Source organism: Macaca fascicularis, chromosome 1 (assembly GCF_037993035.2).
Source record: "Macaca fascicularis isolate 582-1 chromosome 1, T2T-MFA8v1.1".
NCBI classification, from domain to species: Eukaryota; Metazoa; Chordata; class Mammalia; order Primates; family Cercopithecidae; genus Macaca; species Macaca fascicularis.
Window position 1 is genome coordinate 116237726 of NC_088375.1, and position 17397 is coordinate 116255122.

Sequence of the window (17397 nt, forward strand, 5' to 3'; positions counted from 1 at the left end):
GTTGATGAAAGGTTGTAGCTTTTAATATATGATGATGAAAAGAGATCTCCTTTTAGGGGGGTGAGTCTCTGATTCCAGTTTTACATTTCTGGAGCAATTAGCAGGACTCCTCTTGGCTTTTCTTGGTCTCCTCTTTTAGAAGAATGTCTCTGATATGTAATATTTGTTTGAAAACCCAAAGAAGCTCGTTTCCTTTTGAGGTTTGCCTTACTTTTTATGTTCTGAAGTTCATTTTGAACCTCAGATTTTGCTCCAAGCCATAAAACTGGTTGGATTGTACTAACATAATGGAGCCGTAATTTTAGCCCACTGTTGGGGGTGGGGAGATAGTTAAGGTGTGTAGTGGCTCTGTGGTTTCTCTGTGGAGTAGAATTCCCTGCAAAGCTTTTCCATGTGGTGTTTTAATAGCTGTCTTAAAACTCTCTGATGCATGGAGCAAAACCGAATTAAGCTCATGTGCTATATTGGTGGGATGGGCCAAGGACTCTGTGAAAAACGAAAGAAAAACAATCAAACAGCCTAAGCCAGAGGCTACACGATACAAAGAAGATCCCCAGGACATATCTAAATTCAAAATTGAAAATTACTGCAGCAGTTACCGCTTTTAACTCATTTTTGCAGAACTTTATACAGGAAATTAGAATATTTCCCTTGCATATATTAATATTTTACATTTACGTGGTGCTCAACAAATTTACAAAATGACCCTAGGTATATTCGTTCTTGAGTCCTGCAATAGTCTTTTGAAAGTTGTATTAATAGATTCATCATTTTAAATGAGAAAACTGAGTCACAAAGATAAGCGCAAGGTCATCTGGCTAAGAAATCACAGAGGCAGAATTTGACACTACCAAACCTCTCTGCATATCTACATCAGAACTTCAATATTTTAATTAGTGATCACATTTAATATTTATGAAGACAAGAAAAACCAACCAGACTGTGTATACATGCATAGTAAAGCTGTTTCTAGACTACTGTGTTTTCATCAGTGAATATAAGCCATGTACAGTGTTGTCTAAACATCAAAGGAATGAGCTCTTTCTCTAATTCAAATTCTGGTGATTCAGAGGCATGACTCCTTCCAAAGTGCTGAGTGTGGCTGATAAAACGCCACATACTCAGTCAGCCCTCCCATGCTAAGCATGTGTAAAAATTCTCTTTAGTGTGTGGTTTTGGCTGCTAAGTTCAAGAAACGTTTATTGAATGCTTCTATGTGCCAGGCACATGGGTGAAGCAGGAAGTTGTCTAGGGGTCTGTTCTGGTATAATTCTAGGGGAGCCTTTTCCACTGGACCAGTCCACAGCCTAAAATACCACCATTAGCAGGACATCCCTTTGAGTTAGTCTAGGAGTCACTGAGATTCCTTTTTGAAAATGCAGATATTAAAAGAAATACTTTAAAGTGGTCCCAGCACTAAAGCCTCTGGGTGTGTGTTTGTGTGTGTGTGTGTGTATATGTGTGTGTGTGTGTGTGTTTATATATATATATATATATACACTCTTAAGATTTATATGTATAAATCAACTCTTAAGACTCTGAGCTGAATAGCAGGTAATACCTAGGAGGTAGTAGATTCTGGTAAGGTCTGTAATGAGCCCTGTGAAGCCAGCATATAGTGGCAGGCCAGGAAACCTGTCTTATCTGGGGAGAAGAGTGCACTAAGGCTCCCTATCAAAAATAAACTTCAATTATTTCTTTTGTTTTTATTTTAAGAACTAGCCCTGCATGACATCCATGTTTTAGGCCTGGATGCCCAAAATTGATCAGATTAATATTTGCAGTTCAACCAGCAAACGACTAATTCATTTTCATATTTTTTAAGCCAAGTAAGCAGATCCACATCTCTAATGAAAAGTAGCCTGAGGCCGCTCTCTTCCCCTAGTCCTCTGTATGACCACCTCAGAGGTCATCATCTTCATAGTCAGCCAGTGCACAAATTCTAAAGCTCAGTGTCTTCTCATGTGACTCTAATTGATATTTGGTTTGTTTCTATGGTTGGTGATGGGTTCGTGTCTCTGACAGACTTGCACAGGGCACAAGATGACTTGAAGATTTCTCATGTCACACTCACATTCTCTTTCACAGCTCTGAAAAATTATTATACATACCTTTAGAATTTTAAACGTAATATATTCGTGATTCTGGCCCTCTCTTCCAAGGACCCAAAATACTTTAGAAACAAGTCAATTAACATGTTTATTATTATCAAAGAGAAAAGTATTGTACAAACCCTTGTTCAAACTTATATTTGCCTTTTTGTGATGCAATCATTGATATTCTGATTAATTTTTTTTCCTTGGGTCTCCCATAAGTTCTCCACACATGAAGCAGCTTGCATGGACTAACCGTGTCTTTTCTAATGACTAACAAGAGCAGAAGCCCCCCAGAATAATATCCTTAAGGATGGCTAGGATTATTGCTAGGTGCTGTGCTGAGAAGGACTTTCTATAGATTTTCTCATTCAATCTTCACAACAATCCCAATAGACAGGTACTGTCATTATCTTCATTTATGCATGAGGCACAGAGAAGTTAAGTAACTTGCCCAGGGGCACACAGCTGGTTTATTGAGATTCTAATCTGGGCTCAGTGAATCAACCCAGGCTTGTAATTATTGTGCCACAAAGATCCATGCTTCTTCAAGGGGCCACCACAGCATGAAGGAATCTAGTCACTTGTTGGCAGGGGGTGCTTAGGGATCTCACAAGTCATTGACCCCAGTGTGCAGACGCCTGAGTGGGGAAGTAGGGAAATAATCAAGAGGAAAGGAGAGCCCTGGAGTGGTGTGCCCCTGCTCCTCCTGGTGGTCTCTATATTTGCCTTGTCACCTGCTTTTCATAGAGCCTATTTTGAAGGATAGTACTTAAAGCTAGGTCATACCTGAAGCAACATCAGCAGACTCTTAATTACAGATCCACGTAGCACATTGCTGCAGAGTGTGTCTCTGGGATAGGGGTGGGGTTTGTGTGCAATAGAAGGAGTACATCTGCTTTGCCCTCCTTAATATTTTCTCAGAGACAGCTTTGGTCTTCCCAGTGAAAATCATAACTAAGTCAGTCTTAGACATGCAGCTGTTCCTGGAATGGAAGCTGTGATATGCTGGTAAATGTTTAGTAACCTGTTCTCCAAGTGGACATCTCTGATTAGCAGTGCTTGCCATCGCCTTAGTTTGAATACTCCTACTAGCATATTTCAAATTATTAAGGCAATCTCACCGAAGAGAGTTGGGAAAAACCATGAGCAATTGGCTTCAGCACATTCCTAGACAGAGGTCAAAAGATTAGGGTGAATCAAGCAGTAGTTGCTGCAGGAGGCAGATGTCAGTTTACAGTCGTATCCCAGATTATGGACCACGACAGCGCACACTGTGTGCTTCTTCAATCACCTCCCTTCTCTCCCCACCCCACTCTGATATTCTTCCACCATAAATCAAACTCATAAGAATTTCTAAGGCACCCTGAAAAAAGAAAGAAAAAAAGAAAGAAACCACAGAACTTGTAGCCTATAGGTAGTAGGTTGGGAAGGGAGGAGGGAGCAGGCCATCAAGATGCCTTCTGATAGGAGATGAGAAAGTAGGAAGGAGAGAGAGGGGAGGAATGGTTTTATAGGCAATGCAGGTTTGGATGTGAGTCTTTGGCTTTTTTCTCCTATCTGCAGGAGCATCCTCCTTCCCCTAGCATCTAGTTGCATGTCTAGGTCACTCCTGGGAAATGTGTCTAAGCAGAGGAATGGCCTCAAGGCCCAATTCCCAAACCATTGTTACTAACCCCTGGTGTGGACCATGTTCGATCAGATATAGTGTGTTCTCTTCCTAAAGGATTCCAGGGCCATGGGCTGAATACCCTGCAGTTTCCAGACATGCTACCTTCTAGCAGTTTATGATTTGAGGGTCAAAACCCTCTCAGGATCCAAATGTAATCCCTGTTGCTTTAAAATATCACCCAACAGATGTTTATGTATAGACCCCTGCTGCATTTCCCATTCACTACCAGGCACCACAAAGTACAAAAGCATAGAAAACATCAATTGTGACCTAATGAGTTTACAGTCTAGATGAGAAAACATGACAGCCACATACATGGTCCAATTCCTAAATGAGGATTACTGTAACAGTATAATCTAATTAAGTGAAACTACAGCACTTATAATAAATTGTGAGAGATATATAATTAGAGTCTATCATAATAAGTACTTGTTTAGTAAAGACAGTAAAGAGATTAGTACATAGCATGGCCATTAATAGTATTCTTGTTTATTATGTAACAACGTATACCCATTTTTAACATATATTTTCAACCTATTTTACAGTTAGAGTCACACAAATATGATTGTAGCAGCCAGTTCTATGTAATAAAAATATTTCTTCTGCTGGCCAAAAGCCCATACCAACACTCCTTGCTGATGGAGATCGAAGACTCTTTTTGAAGGAAAAACCTGGTATGAGAAAGACATTCACAAATCCCTGTCCATTTGGCAGTAAATCTACTTAACAAAAAGGTTATCATCTCAGCAGAGTATTGACATAAAGTACAGGTTTGCATATCTGTACAATGTTAACTAGCTCTTAATAAAACCTGATTTTTTGAATGTTGCATTGATTTTACCTGGGGCATTTGTACGTCTTCTCCTAATAAGGGTGCTGACCACTACTGGTTCATAGAGCTCAGACCCTGTTTAGTTCTGGGTAAAGGACTGTGAGACTGTCATCTCGAGTCGCACCCTATCATACTAGCAAAGGCAGCAGAAGAGGGCTTGCAAGTCCTGCCCTTGTCTTTCCCTAAATCAGCTGATTACTTGTGCTAATAGAGGGAAGCAATTACAATCCGATTGCCCAAAAGCCACTTTTCACTTGCTTTTGTAAAGGCTTTTGCAATTAAGAATATGAAATGCCTAAGTAAAATTTGGAGAATTTGCAATATATGAAAGAAAAACAGTTGTAAATTTACCCTGTGTCTCTGGGACAGTAGGCTTATGTAAGACAGCCAGTTTCTCTGCATTTACATGAATACTTTCTTGCCTTAGGAGACTACTATGTAAGTGTCTGGGTTAAGAAGCCCTCCTGCTAGGCCTCAAATTAGGTGAGACTGGTAAAGTAAATAAAGGGAAATGGATTGTGTCCATACATGACTTCATTCCATCCTTTGAATGGCTTTATCAATCACTACAAGGGGTGAGACTCAGCAATGATCATGTACAATACGTGCCTCCAGGTCACAGACAACTGACTTGATTTTCTAAGGTGCTTTCGGTGTGACAGACCCAGACCCTCTTCCTTCACCATTGGATGTATCCAGTGTAGCTTTTCTGAAATTATTAATCTTTTCTTTCTCTCAGCTCATGCTACTAATTACACCCAAACTTCTTAAACTATCTTAAACTTAAACTTCTTAAGATAGTTTAAGAAGTTTGGGTGTAATTAGTAGTCTGTAGTGAACTGGGTTGCACACATTATACTTTCATTGGCCCACAATGGTCAACCCTTGTTTTATCCATACTAAATTTCTTTCTCTGTCCTGTGAACTTAAATTTAAGGACTTCATTTAACTGCATGTTGGGAAAGGATACGGGTGGAGGGTTGTTTTCTATTGTATTTTGCCAAATCTAATCTGTGTCTGATTTTTTTTTCTAGTTTTTTATTTCTAAAAATGCCGCCAGTTGGTGGAAGTTTGGAATCTCTGGTTACCCTGAAATACTAAGAGAAACACTCAGAAATTGTATTTGCAGAGAATTGCTTATTTAATTCTTCTGTCCAATTAGACATAGGGAAATGACTTGTTCTTCATTTGTTCAATAATGCGCATTTGCTAGCATCTCACTGCCCCCTGCTGCAGCTCACAATGAGTGCATCCTTTTCTGTAGGCATTCTCAGTTTGTGTTATTACTGTCTGACTGGTCCCTGTCATGCTTACTCAGGCTCTGGCCATGTGATTAGACACTAAACTATAACTCTGACAAAGTTATGAGTCCGTTTTGCCACATAGATCCAATTTTAAAGCACGCATTTGGTGGGCAAGAGAGCATAGATGGGAAACTGGGACAGAGCTGGACTCTTAAGACCCCTTGAAATGGGGAGACGTGGCCTAGACCCCCAGCTCTCCTAGAGAGCTCTAAACAAATCTGAACCTGCTCTCACCTGGGCACACTGTCTCAGAGTGACTTCAGGGAGCCACAAGTTTTGGTACAGTGCCAGGACTTGGAGGAACAATGTTATGTTAAGATGTCTCCTAGAGCAAAGGAAGGAACAAGAGCATTGCGCTTGAGAGAAAGAACCTTGGGAAATTTCTTTAACCTCTTTGATCCTTTGTAAAATTATAATTTTTAAAAAAGTAATCATATCATGTTTTAAAGATTTAATCCCTAATCTTTTTTTTTTTTTTTCTTGAGACAGAGTCTCGCTGTGTCACCCAGGCTGGAGTGCAGTGATGTGATCTCAGCTCACTGCAAGCTCTGCCTCCCAGGTTCATGCCATTCTTCTGCCTCAGCATCCCAAGTAGCTGGGACTACAGGCACCTGCCACCATGCTGGACTAACTTTTTGTATTTTTTAGTAGAGATGGGGTTTCACTATGTTAGCCAGAATGGTCTTGATCTCCTGGCCTCATGATCTGCCCACCTCGGCCTCCCACACTGCTGGGATTATAGGCATGAGCCACCGCACCCAGCCTACCTAATCTATTTTTGAAGGCTCTATACACATGTATACATTTGAGATAAATCTTTGCTTGATAGTTTTATTATGGTCAAATAGTCTATTAGGTGCAATTTAAGGATTATGGAAAGACATTCTGAGCCCAAAGACTTATTCCCAAAACTGTTCTGAAATGATCACAAAGTTGTAAGCCGTGTCTGTGGTCTCCATGAGGTTCTGCCAAAATGACCTTGAACAAGTCATTTAACTTTTTTGGACCTTTGTCTTTCCATCTATAAGATAATAGTGAACCTATTTTGTAGGATAACTTAGGGATTCTATGAGATAACATATGCCTGACACATGGCAGATTCACAATAATTTTAGTTCCCTCTTGCCCCTCTTCTCTTTTTTCTGATCTGAAACGATCAACACCTGCCTTGACACCAAATACTAATGGATAGATGGGTAATGGACTACAATACCCTCTTTCTCAATTGCCCCCCAAAGAGCAGAAAGACAGTCTTTTCTTGTCACCATTCACTTTCAAATATTGGCAAGGAAACTTGCAGTGGAGAGCGGGATAAGGGGGTAAAGGTGGTTATTAAAATCTTCAGTCTTGGAAGGTGTAGCCACCAGGAACTTCAAGGTATTGCCTGTCCTGTAACTGTGTGTACTTTATTGTGAAATGAAAGAGATTTTTCCCCCTTAATGATGACTACAGTTGCAGCTTTGACTGAGAAAGCAGACAAGAGAAAAAAGGCATCTAATTCAGGAAAGGTCATTTTGAGATCAAGGATATTTTTTTCTAAAGAATGCATTACACATATCATATCTACTTTTAAAAGTCAGAATGTTTAAAAAATAAATGATCAGTCTTCCTCTGGTGAATTTAGAGACACAAAGAATGTTTTCAACTCATTGTAACAGAGGAAACCACACAAAGTCACACCTACCTGCATGCATGCATGCACACACACACTTTGCAAGTCAAATATACATTTTTATGCTTTTATATGTGTTTTTTGCTTTGGTGATAGCCTTAAGAATTGGATGAGTCTTGTTAGGTAGTTAGTAGACTTCCATGGAACTAAATAAGAAGGATTTAAGGACAATTGCTTTTTGATGGTAAGAAAGAATTTACACTAAAGTATTTTCTCCCACCTATACGCTAGTTTTGTCATCAACCTGATTATAAACTGGGGAGAAACCAGAGGAACCACATAAAATTATGCATTTTATTAAATTTGTGTGACCTTTTCAAATCTTAGACATTGTTTTGGTATCCACCAGGAGACCATTTTACTATATTTGAATCAGACCTCTAGAGAGGAGCTAGAGAGATGCTTAGGGATTGCCCTGTCCAACCCCTTTATTTTATGAATGGGGAAACTAAGGCCCAGACAGGTCACATGACTAGCGTGCCCTCCCTTACTATTCCCTCTCTTTTCTGATGCCTTTATTGTGTTTGTTGGTTTCATCTCCCCCTAAAATTGTTAGTGTTCGAAAGCAGGAATACTGATTTGCGTGAGTAGCTCTTTCCTCAGCACCTCACAGTGGGTAATGTGCGGTAATCCAGTGAGCGCCACTCTTAATCTCCCAACAGAAATTATAATTACAATAAACAAAGAGAAAAAAGTACTGAATGTAATTCTTTAGTAACTTATTTTTTTTTTATATTATTTGATGCGAAATTTCATGTCCAAGTGTAATATTTTTGCCCATTTCTTGGGAGTGGAAAGGACTCACTTGTGAATTAGCAATGAGATTCTTGTGTTACATTAAGAGAAAAAGATGTGGTTCAGTTCTCATTTGGCAGCTCATCCAATATGACCCAACATTTAACAGTTTTTTTCAGCTGCTTTTATATTCCTACCACTATTTAGAGTCTTGGGATATACTAGGGAACAAAATAAAGGTTCTTGTTTTTTGAGACTACATCTTAATATATATTTGTGACATAGGAATGAACGATTGCTTTCCAACACCGGATTATTCTTGGACAACAGTTTAGTGAAAGTGTCGTTTTTAAAAATCGTCTTCCTCAAAATAAAAGGACTAGTTTCTCAAGAAAATTGTCTTGGTCAAGTTGCATGAAATTTGGCACAACACTGCCGCCTTGCGGCTACTTCAATCAGGGAACCACATACATTACAAGGTCACCTCTGTCTTTCAAGTAAGATTTACAGGAAAATTGTTGTTTCTCAGTGGTAATATTTGACACTAAATGACCTATTCAGGAATCTTTAAAATCTAATTCCATCTGATTTTTAATAGAACGATTGGAAGGCCTCCATTGCTTTTGTGGTTGGGAACCAGATTGAAGATGATCTTCTCGTCCAAGCCCTTGCCCTGGCTGTCCAGGTCCCTCAGCGTAAACTCTTCAGTATGGTATCCTGGCAAGACATTTTCCAGCAGGTACCTGTCCCTTCCTACCTCAAAACCCCCTGAAGACTTTTTTACTTAAAATAAGAGAATAGAATTATAAAATAAACTATCTTATTCTTGGACTGTTTTGTAAATTTTGATGGATTATTGTAAGTAACTATTTAGCCAGAATAAATTTGAGTTGTTCAATCTGGAAGAATTTATTTTTGTTTATTAATTTTGTTAATTCAATATTAATTTATCTGTCAAAGATTTCTGAGGTCATATCAGGCACCATGCTAGGTTCTGTGAGAAAATATTTAATTCAAGTTAAATAATTATAAAAGACTAGACTATTTAAGATTCCAGGGAGGCACATGACTAATTATAAAATGAAGGCTACAGAGAATCATAACTGTCAGAGGTCAGAGGAGAGCAATAATATAGAAAAGATCTGTCAGATGGCACATACCCATACAATTACTGACAGCTTACAAAGTGACTATAAATATTTTACCTAATTCATGGGTACCTCTTTCTTGCTGGTTTTCCCAACCCTTCAGATCACTTAGATATTTGAAAGTTACATATATCTAAATATTCTTCAAATAAGGCTTTTTTCATCATAAGTACATTTAATTTTCTTACAGATTAATGAAATAAATACACTTGTTGGATCTGCTTCATCTAAAAAGGCAAAAAAACCTGTAGGTGGTAATGTTCCTTTATATTATGAGGTAAGTGAAAGTGTTTATAGAAGAGATTTTTGTGTTTTTAGAAAAAAGAATTGAAGTAATAATGTGATAGCCATTTTTAAATTTCATTCCTTGAAAATAAATGCCTGCTCCTCATTGGAGATATTTGTTCCTGACGGTGAACACAAAAAAGTCTGCCTCCTTTTAAAATTTTGAAATTTCAAAATTTCCCTTTACAAATACAATTTCCTAGATTGTTGATACCATCATTGCATCTAATTGACATAAATGAAAAATATAAATCAGAAACATCTATACACCCAAAATGCTGGGTCATGATGATTGCTGAGTATGTGATAGCATTAAAGAGAGTCATATGATCAGTATATTACAAAACGTTAGTTTCTCGGAAAAAAAATGTAAAAATGCACCAGAAAGTGTTTCTTGTATCAGACAGAGGCACAGCTGGAATGATTTTCCATCAGTTTGTGAATTTGGTGCACGGTTTACATCCCACTTTAATCGATATGAAAATAATGATACTCTTCGGATTAATGGTCTGTTCCATTTCCAACAGCTGCTTAGTATAAAGTCTGGCTTGGCTGACCCAGTGGGCTTGTGCAAAGGACGTAGGACTCATTCTCCGTATGAGGGGATTTCCTCTCACCCTGCCTTGTTAATATCTAACTTACAACTTTCAAGAAACTATAAAAATCCAGTGATTAATTAGAATATCACTTAAAATTTGTCAGGCACTGTTTTATGGCGCAGCTGACCTAAAACATAAAGAGTTTTGGATCTTTCTAAGATGAACTTATTTGCACTTTATTTCAGTGATGACTAATAAAGTTTTTATGTGTCTCAGGTCTTGGGTGATTACATATGGTCTATTTAGTATTCTTGAGTACTATCTGAACAAGTTTCATTGGATTTATTCACAATAGACAGTGCTGTGAATTTTATAGCATTAACTCTTGCTACACTGCGCTCACCATCACAGCAAAGTTATCTGCGCTGTTGCAGTCAAATAATATACTTTGTCTCTTTTTTATAATGTTCCAAATGTGTGTGCTCCACTTGAAACATTATGTGATACGTGGATTTAAAATATTGGAATTTTTCTTCTGAGTGGCTATAGAAATCCATATCCAATTCTCAGGCCTGGGATCAATTAACCCCCCAAAAGATTCTTTCTTCTTCACAGATACTCAGTAAAAATCAGAAATGATAGCAGGCCAGTTTTGATGTCTAGACTGGACAGGCATTCTGACTTGGATGTGGGATAGCACAAGATTACAAACCCAGAGTTAAGTCAGAAAGCCATTTCTCTCCAATATGTGCTGCAACTCTTGGTTGCATATTCTTCACTCAGGGGAGATCCATTTCACATCTGGCTCTATCACATTCTTCCAGTGGAGTGTTTGGGCAATAAGCCTCCTACACTTGCTCACATACCCTCTTCTGAATGGTTCCAGAAGAAAAGAGAAGGTGGGTGGAGTGCCATGGAGACGGAACCTGAGGTGCAGCATTCATTCATTAATGCCAGTCACTGAAGCAAAAATAATAAAGACCATAAAACAAATTCAGGCTCGTTGTCAGCATCAGCCAAGGACAGGTTGCACATCTGGAGAAGAGGGGTATATTTCCCATCTCAGTTCCTTCACACTTAGGACCTGCTCAAGCACTCTGCTACCTGGTACTTCATCCCAAGTGAATTGAAAAGTCACTGGCAACGCCTGCAGAGCTGCATGGAGTTGTGAGTGGTGGCCATGGAATAGGCCCAGAAAGTCTCTTGGGACTTCTGGACCTTTGAGACATGTGGACAGTGTGCTCATGAATCTATTTCTGTGTAGAATCTTGCATGGTCTGTAGCAACTAGTGAGAGGTGAAGCTGGCTGGGCTTCTGGGTGGGGTGGGGACTTGGAGAACTTTTCTGTCTAGCTGGAAGATTGTAAATGCATCAGTCAGTGCTCTGTGTTTAGCTAGAGGATTGTAAATGTACCAATCAGCATTCTGTAAAAATGGACCAATCAGCACTCTGTAAAGTGGACCAATCAGTGCTCTGTAAAATGGACCAATCAGCAGGATGTGGGTGGGGCCAAATAAGGGAATAAAAGCTGGCCGGCGACCTGAGACAGTAGCTCTCAGTGCGTTGGTGTACTCCTAAATGCTGCAGAAGCTGTGTTATTTTGCTCTTCATAATAAAACTTGCTGATGGTCACTGTTTGGGTCTGCACCAACTTTAAGAGGTGTAACACTCAGGCAGAGGTCTGCAACTTCATTCTTTGAAGTCAGCAAGACCAAGAACCCACTGGAAGGAACCAACTCTGGAGACACTAGGACACTTGATAGAGGTAAACTCCTGAGGAGCGAAAGTCACTACATCCCATTTCTCAAAGGAAACTCTGCACTGTGGGAGAAGAGGTAATCTGACAGATTCCTTATGTTACATGGTAACTTTTTAGAAACCTCCATTTTGGAGATAAATAACTAAAAATATAATAGCCATGCACTTAAACACCTATATTTACTTCTGTTTGTAGGGTACTCTCAGCCTTAAATCAGAGCCTAGTCTTATTTTAAACACAGTTTTAACCAATTTGGCTTTCTGGTTTCCTAGCCTGTGGTTGATTAGAAGCAGCAAATTAAAGTGAGACTTCTCTATAGTGTACTTCATCCACGAGTAGTAAAATAGTGTCAGAGCCACATTACATATTTCCAATAATGACTCGAAATGTCTGGGCTAGCAAAGACCACATTCCTAAGTGATTTGCTCAAGTTTTCATTTGGATGGCTTGGTGTTGTGTACACACAGCCTCATTATGAGATTGTGTAATTTCCCCTGAAACCTTAGAATTTCATCTAGCCATGGCATTGTATATATGAAAGTCCTTATTTATAAACCATAGTTATTTGAAAAACTCCTTATATTTGTGCTAATGTAATTCCATAGAGACTTAGCTGCAGCTCATTTGTTCATTCACATTCTCTTTTTGGAAACCATGTTTTGCTCTAGTAGAAACTACTTCAAGAACTCATGTAGGAATGAGAACAGAATATTCTTTTTTGTGTATATTCTCAGGAATGTTGGCTATTGCTTTATTATCATCATCATCATTATTATTATTTAATAATGAGGATGAGGATGACCCCATGTACTGGCATATCAGCACCATTTCCCACATGTGAATCCTATTTGAGGATGTGGACACATTTGAAAATATACACTTATTGCATGCATTATATAGTAATGCCGGTTTTACCAAATATTAAAATATTACCAAATATTAACAAATACATACTTGTTCAAGCACTAGTGCCAGGCACTATCAGACAATGAAGCGAGAGGAAGGAATATTAATATTACAAAGACCTAACCTCAAGAAGCTTAAGAATAAGCTAGAGGAAAAAAAGAACAAACTGTATGTGGATATAAGCCTGGCACATGGTAGGCATTCAATAAATAGTTGCTGAATGAGTGAATAACACAATGCAGAAAATAGTGAAGTTCTTGAGGGGCAGGTAAAGTGTATAAGAATTCAAAGGAAGATGAGATTATCAGTAGTTGGGGTAGTTGGCAGGGAGGAGTGAGACCCGGAGACATTTTTGTGGAAACATTGGCGTTTGAAAGGAAAGGACCTGATAATTTTGATCTTTTACATATATTACATCAATTAGCCCACATTACAATTCTAAAAGGAAATATAAAATCCCCATTGTATGCATGGGGAAATGAAGGCATAGAGAAGGTAGGAAGTCTGCTCACTAGCAAAATGAAGAATTTGGATTTAACCAAAGGTAAACCTATAGCACCAAGTTTTTCTACTTTATCACCAACCAAGTAATCTTTCACTGGTCTCAAAGCTGTCTACTCTTGGATGGGTAGATCTTGACTTTCAAATGTGGAAGAGGGCATTCTAAGAAAAGGGAATAGCTCAAGCAAAGCCATAGGAATGGGAGAAGACTGAATTAATGTGTACTAAATTTGTAGTTATATGGTATAATATATGCTAAATAGGAAAGATGAATTCCATACATATTTTAATTGCAACTTTAAACCTAAAGATGGAAATCTATGAGGAAAAATTTCAAACACTGGAAAAAGTACATGCTTTAGATTCATGCCTGAACTTAAGTAAACTTGCTAGCTATGCACAGATAATTTTCTGTGTATGTATGCTTTATGTCCCACATAGAAAATCTGATCTGTTTATTTACAGGTATAGTCAGTCCTGACCAAAATTAAAAAGGAAAATATCAGTAGTCATTCAAAACCAACTGAAATGTTCTCAATGAGAGAGTTCTGTGTGTACCATAAATGCAAAGGTTCTCCCACTTGTGACTAAATCTGATACACAGTAAGTGAACTTTACGGGATAAATGTGTAAATTTTAGGTTTGACATTATCACTTTGATAAATCAGAAAGAAAAAGCTACTAGTTGATAGGGGTTTACTTATCCAATTTATCTGAAATCCGAACCAACCATCCTAAAAGTTTTTAAATTCCACTTCATGTTTCTTTTCATTTCATGATGGTGATCACCATGCCTACCTACCAGGAAATGAGCTTTCATCCACACAAATGGGCCGTGATTTATGTGCCTGTGACTTACTTATAAAAGACGCATTAGGTCATCACAAAATAAAAAAAAAATGAAAAGCTTACTGAAACAAAAATTGTCTATAAAAAGTTCTTATGCTCTAGTTGATGACTCGCTTATTTCAAAACAATTTTCCAAGTTTCTATACAATAAAGAACTTGAACTATCCTAAACATTATGTGATATGGTGCAATTTTATAAATGCAAATAATTATTTTCTTTTTTACTCCTATCAGTAAAAAAAATTCTCATATTTTAAGAAAATAATGTTTAAGATAACTTTTTAACAAATATATCTTAAAATATTTCCATGGGCCTTTCTGTTGTAACTGGGAGACCGTCAAATGTGGAAAGATTTTTCTGATATTAGATTTAAAAATAATGGACCAAATGCAGTTTAATAAAATGTAGGATGCAAATTAGATCTTCAGATCTAATGCATTTCACTGTACTTTTAAGACACTATGCTAGTGCATCACATTAGTATGCCCAGATGCAGTAGTTCCATTTTTTGACTTCTGTTTCCTGGATGTATAGACATTTTTCTCAGGTCTTTTCCAACATGTATTTATTAGTAATTCACAAGTGAGAACACAGGCTTAATTACAATCTAGTTTGCCACTCTTTTTCAGATTCCTGATATGAAACTCATTTTTTAAACAGTACCTTGAAGTAATAGTCAATTCAATAGAATTGTAAGCTGTTATATTAGGGGTGGCCCTTGTCAAAATGAAAAATGGAAAACTCATGCTTCAGAGATAGGTACAAATAATATGTGAAAACATTTAAGAGGTTTGAAGTTATTAAAATGGCAGCTCTACTGGGAACAGAGAGAGCAGTATGTCATGGAAGAAACGAAGGAAAAGGGAGACAGGAAGCATTCTCTGGCCTTTTCAATCCTGCGTTTTAAAACAAAACAAAAAAATTCTGGAAGAATTGGAAGCTAGCCAACCTAATGCCGTTATTTCATAGAGCTTAGGGACACACCAGGAAATTACAGGCCAGTTAGTTTAACTTCACTTGTAGGGAAAGTATTAAAAACTGCTGCAGGAGATCAAGTAAAAGGATGCTTAGAAAAGCACAGCTTGATTAAGGCAAGCCTGGCCAACGTGATTTTCGGAAAGGGAAGGTCATGTCTTAGGAACTTGTTGAAATTCTTTGAAGCTATTATGTCCAGTACAGTCTTCAAAGAATACAGCAAGGCTCAGAATCTGTGGATCTTTCCGTTCCACATCAGTCCTTTAGGGATGCCTACAGAACGTGGCCCACATCAGGGCCTCGGTACTTCACATTTAGAAACTACTATCAAAATAGCAGAAATAACCCCTGATGGAACATTTTTTAAAGCTGGAACCAATTAATACAACCTGATATTTATAAATGTAAAATAATGAGACTTGGAACAAAATTTAGGAATATCAAGCTGTAACAAAGAAGTGCTACGTTGGGACTATAAAAACAATCTAGGAGTTCTTGTGCCAAAATCTGGGTTTTGGAGGCATTTCTTACCCGAAGAAGGAAAGAAGAGGAGAAATAGTAATGCTAGAAACAGTTACAAAGGGCTATGAAGAGTTGCAAATGAATGACTTTTGTCAAGATGGGGGAAAGAGCAGTCAGATGTGTTAACAGCCATGGGCCCCCACATTTCTGGAGGGCGCCAGAGCAGCCCAGCAGAGAAAGTCGAGTTCAAGCTAGTCACCGAGGGGCAGAAGGTCAGGGTTCCATTGCGTTAGGAATGGGCTCCCAGGGTGTGAATATGTTTGCCTCCCAGATCAGAAACCTGGAGTTCTATTTTCAAGAAAAGCAGAACTCAAGTAAAGGCATTCAAAAACAATCCAAATCATGCCCCAGCTCTCTTCCACCCTGGGAGACAGGCAGCTGGCCAAGCCCATGTGGCAAATAGTTAGCAGTCCAGGAGAGGGGAGGTAGACACTGGGGAGGTGTGGTGGTGATGCAGTGGAGCCTGGGATCCAGCAGCAGGAAGCCCATGCCACACAAGGACTGGGTTGCTGGCTAGGACCTGCAGGCAGTGGACAAGGCAGGAATTTCATCAGGAATTCCAGGACACAGACCTCAGTGGAGGGCCAGCCACAAGAATAAAGTGAGGTTCAGCTCATGAGGAGAAGTCATCACAGCTTCTCCTCCAGGTCTGGGCTAGGGTGGTTTCTGAAACCTCTTAACACCCTATACAGACACCAGGATTGGAGGGGTGCTGGGAAAGGAATCAGGAAGACTGTATCATTCTATTTCTGTATTTAAAACTGTGAAAACTCAGTAATTACCTATGGTGATAATAAAAGTTACCACTTACTGAACACATGTATTCCAAGTCTTGTGTGCTGGGTAGTTCATAGATATCAACTAACCTAATCTTTTCTCTTTTTTGGCTTACTTTTTTCTTTTTGTGGGGAACAGGGTCTCGCTATGTTGCCCAGATAAGTCTCAAACTCCTGGGGCTCAAGCTATCCTCCCGCCCCTGCCAGCCTAAGTACTGGGATTACAGGTGTAAACCACTGCACCTGGCTAACCTAACCATCTTAACAACCTTTCAGATACTTATGAATGATGAAATTGGAATCAGACTGGTTAGGTAACTTGCTGACTCAGAAGCCTGTTTTTTCTACTTGCATCACACAAAAGCTGAGAATAAAAGTTTAAATTCTGGAAGTGACTGCTGTGGTTTAACATGTCTTCAGTATAAACTACTGCTAGTTGATTAGAATTAAGCATTAAATCTCTCAGTAGTTCTATGATATGTTTATTACTTTTCCTTCTACTCAGGCAAAAACGATGAAGGTATATTTGCAGATGATGAAGAGACCAAATAATTTCAGTTGGAGTCTTTAAGCCACTTCGATGAGCGGCTTTTGCCCACATATTTGAGTCAACAGGGTTTTTTAATTCTTGTGGTTAAGATGTATATGGCTAGGCCAGGTACAGTGGCTCATGCCTGTAATCCCAGCACTTTGGGAGGCCGAGGTGGGTGGATCACGAGATCGGGAGATCGAGACCATCCTGGCTAATATGGTGAAACCCAGTCTCTACTAAAAAATACAAAAAATTAGCCAGGCGTGGTGTCGGGTGCCTGTAGTCCCAGCTTCTTG

At 38.7% G+C, this 17397-nt stretch overlaps 1 protein-coding gene across 1 annotated transcript in view; it reads left to right on the forward strand.

Moving 5' to 3' along the window:
* The window catches only part of SPAG17 (sperm associated antigen 17), a 238915-nt gene that overhangs the window by 24712 nt on the left and 196806 nt on the right, over positions 1–17397 (forward strand). The window contains exons 2-3 of the mRNA XM_005542180.5: positions 8907–9047; positions 9647–9733. Coding sequence (XP_005542237.3) covers positions 8907–9047; positions 9647–9733 — 228 coding nt within the window. The remainder of the gene's footprint in view (positions 1–8906; positions 9048–9646; positions 9734–17397) is intronic.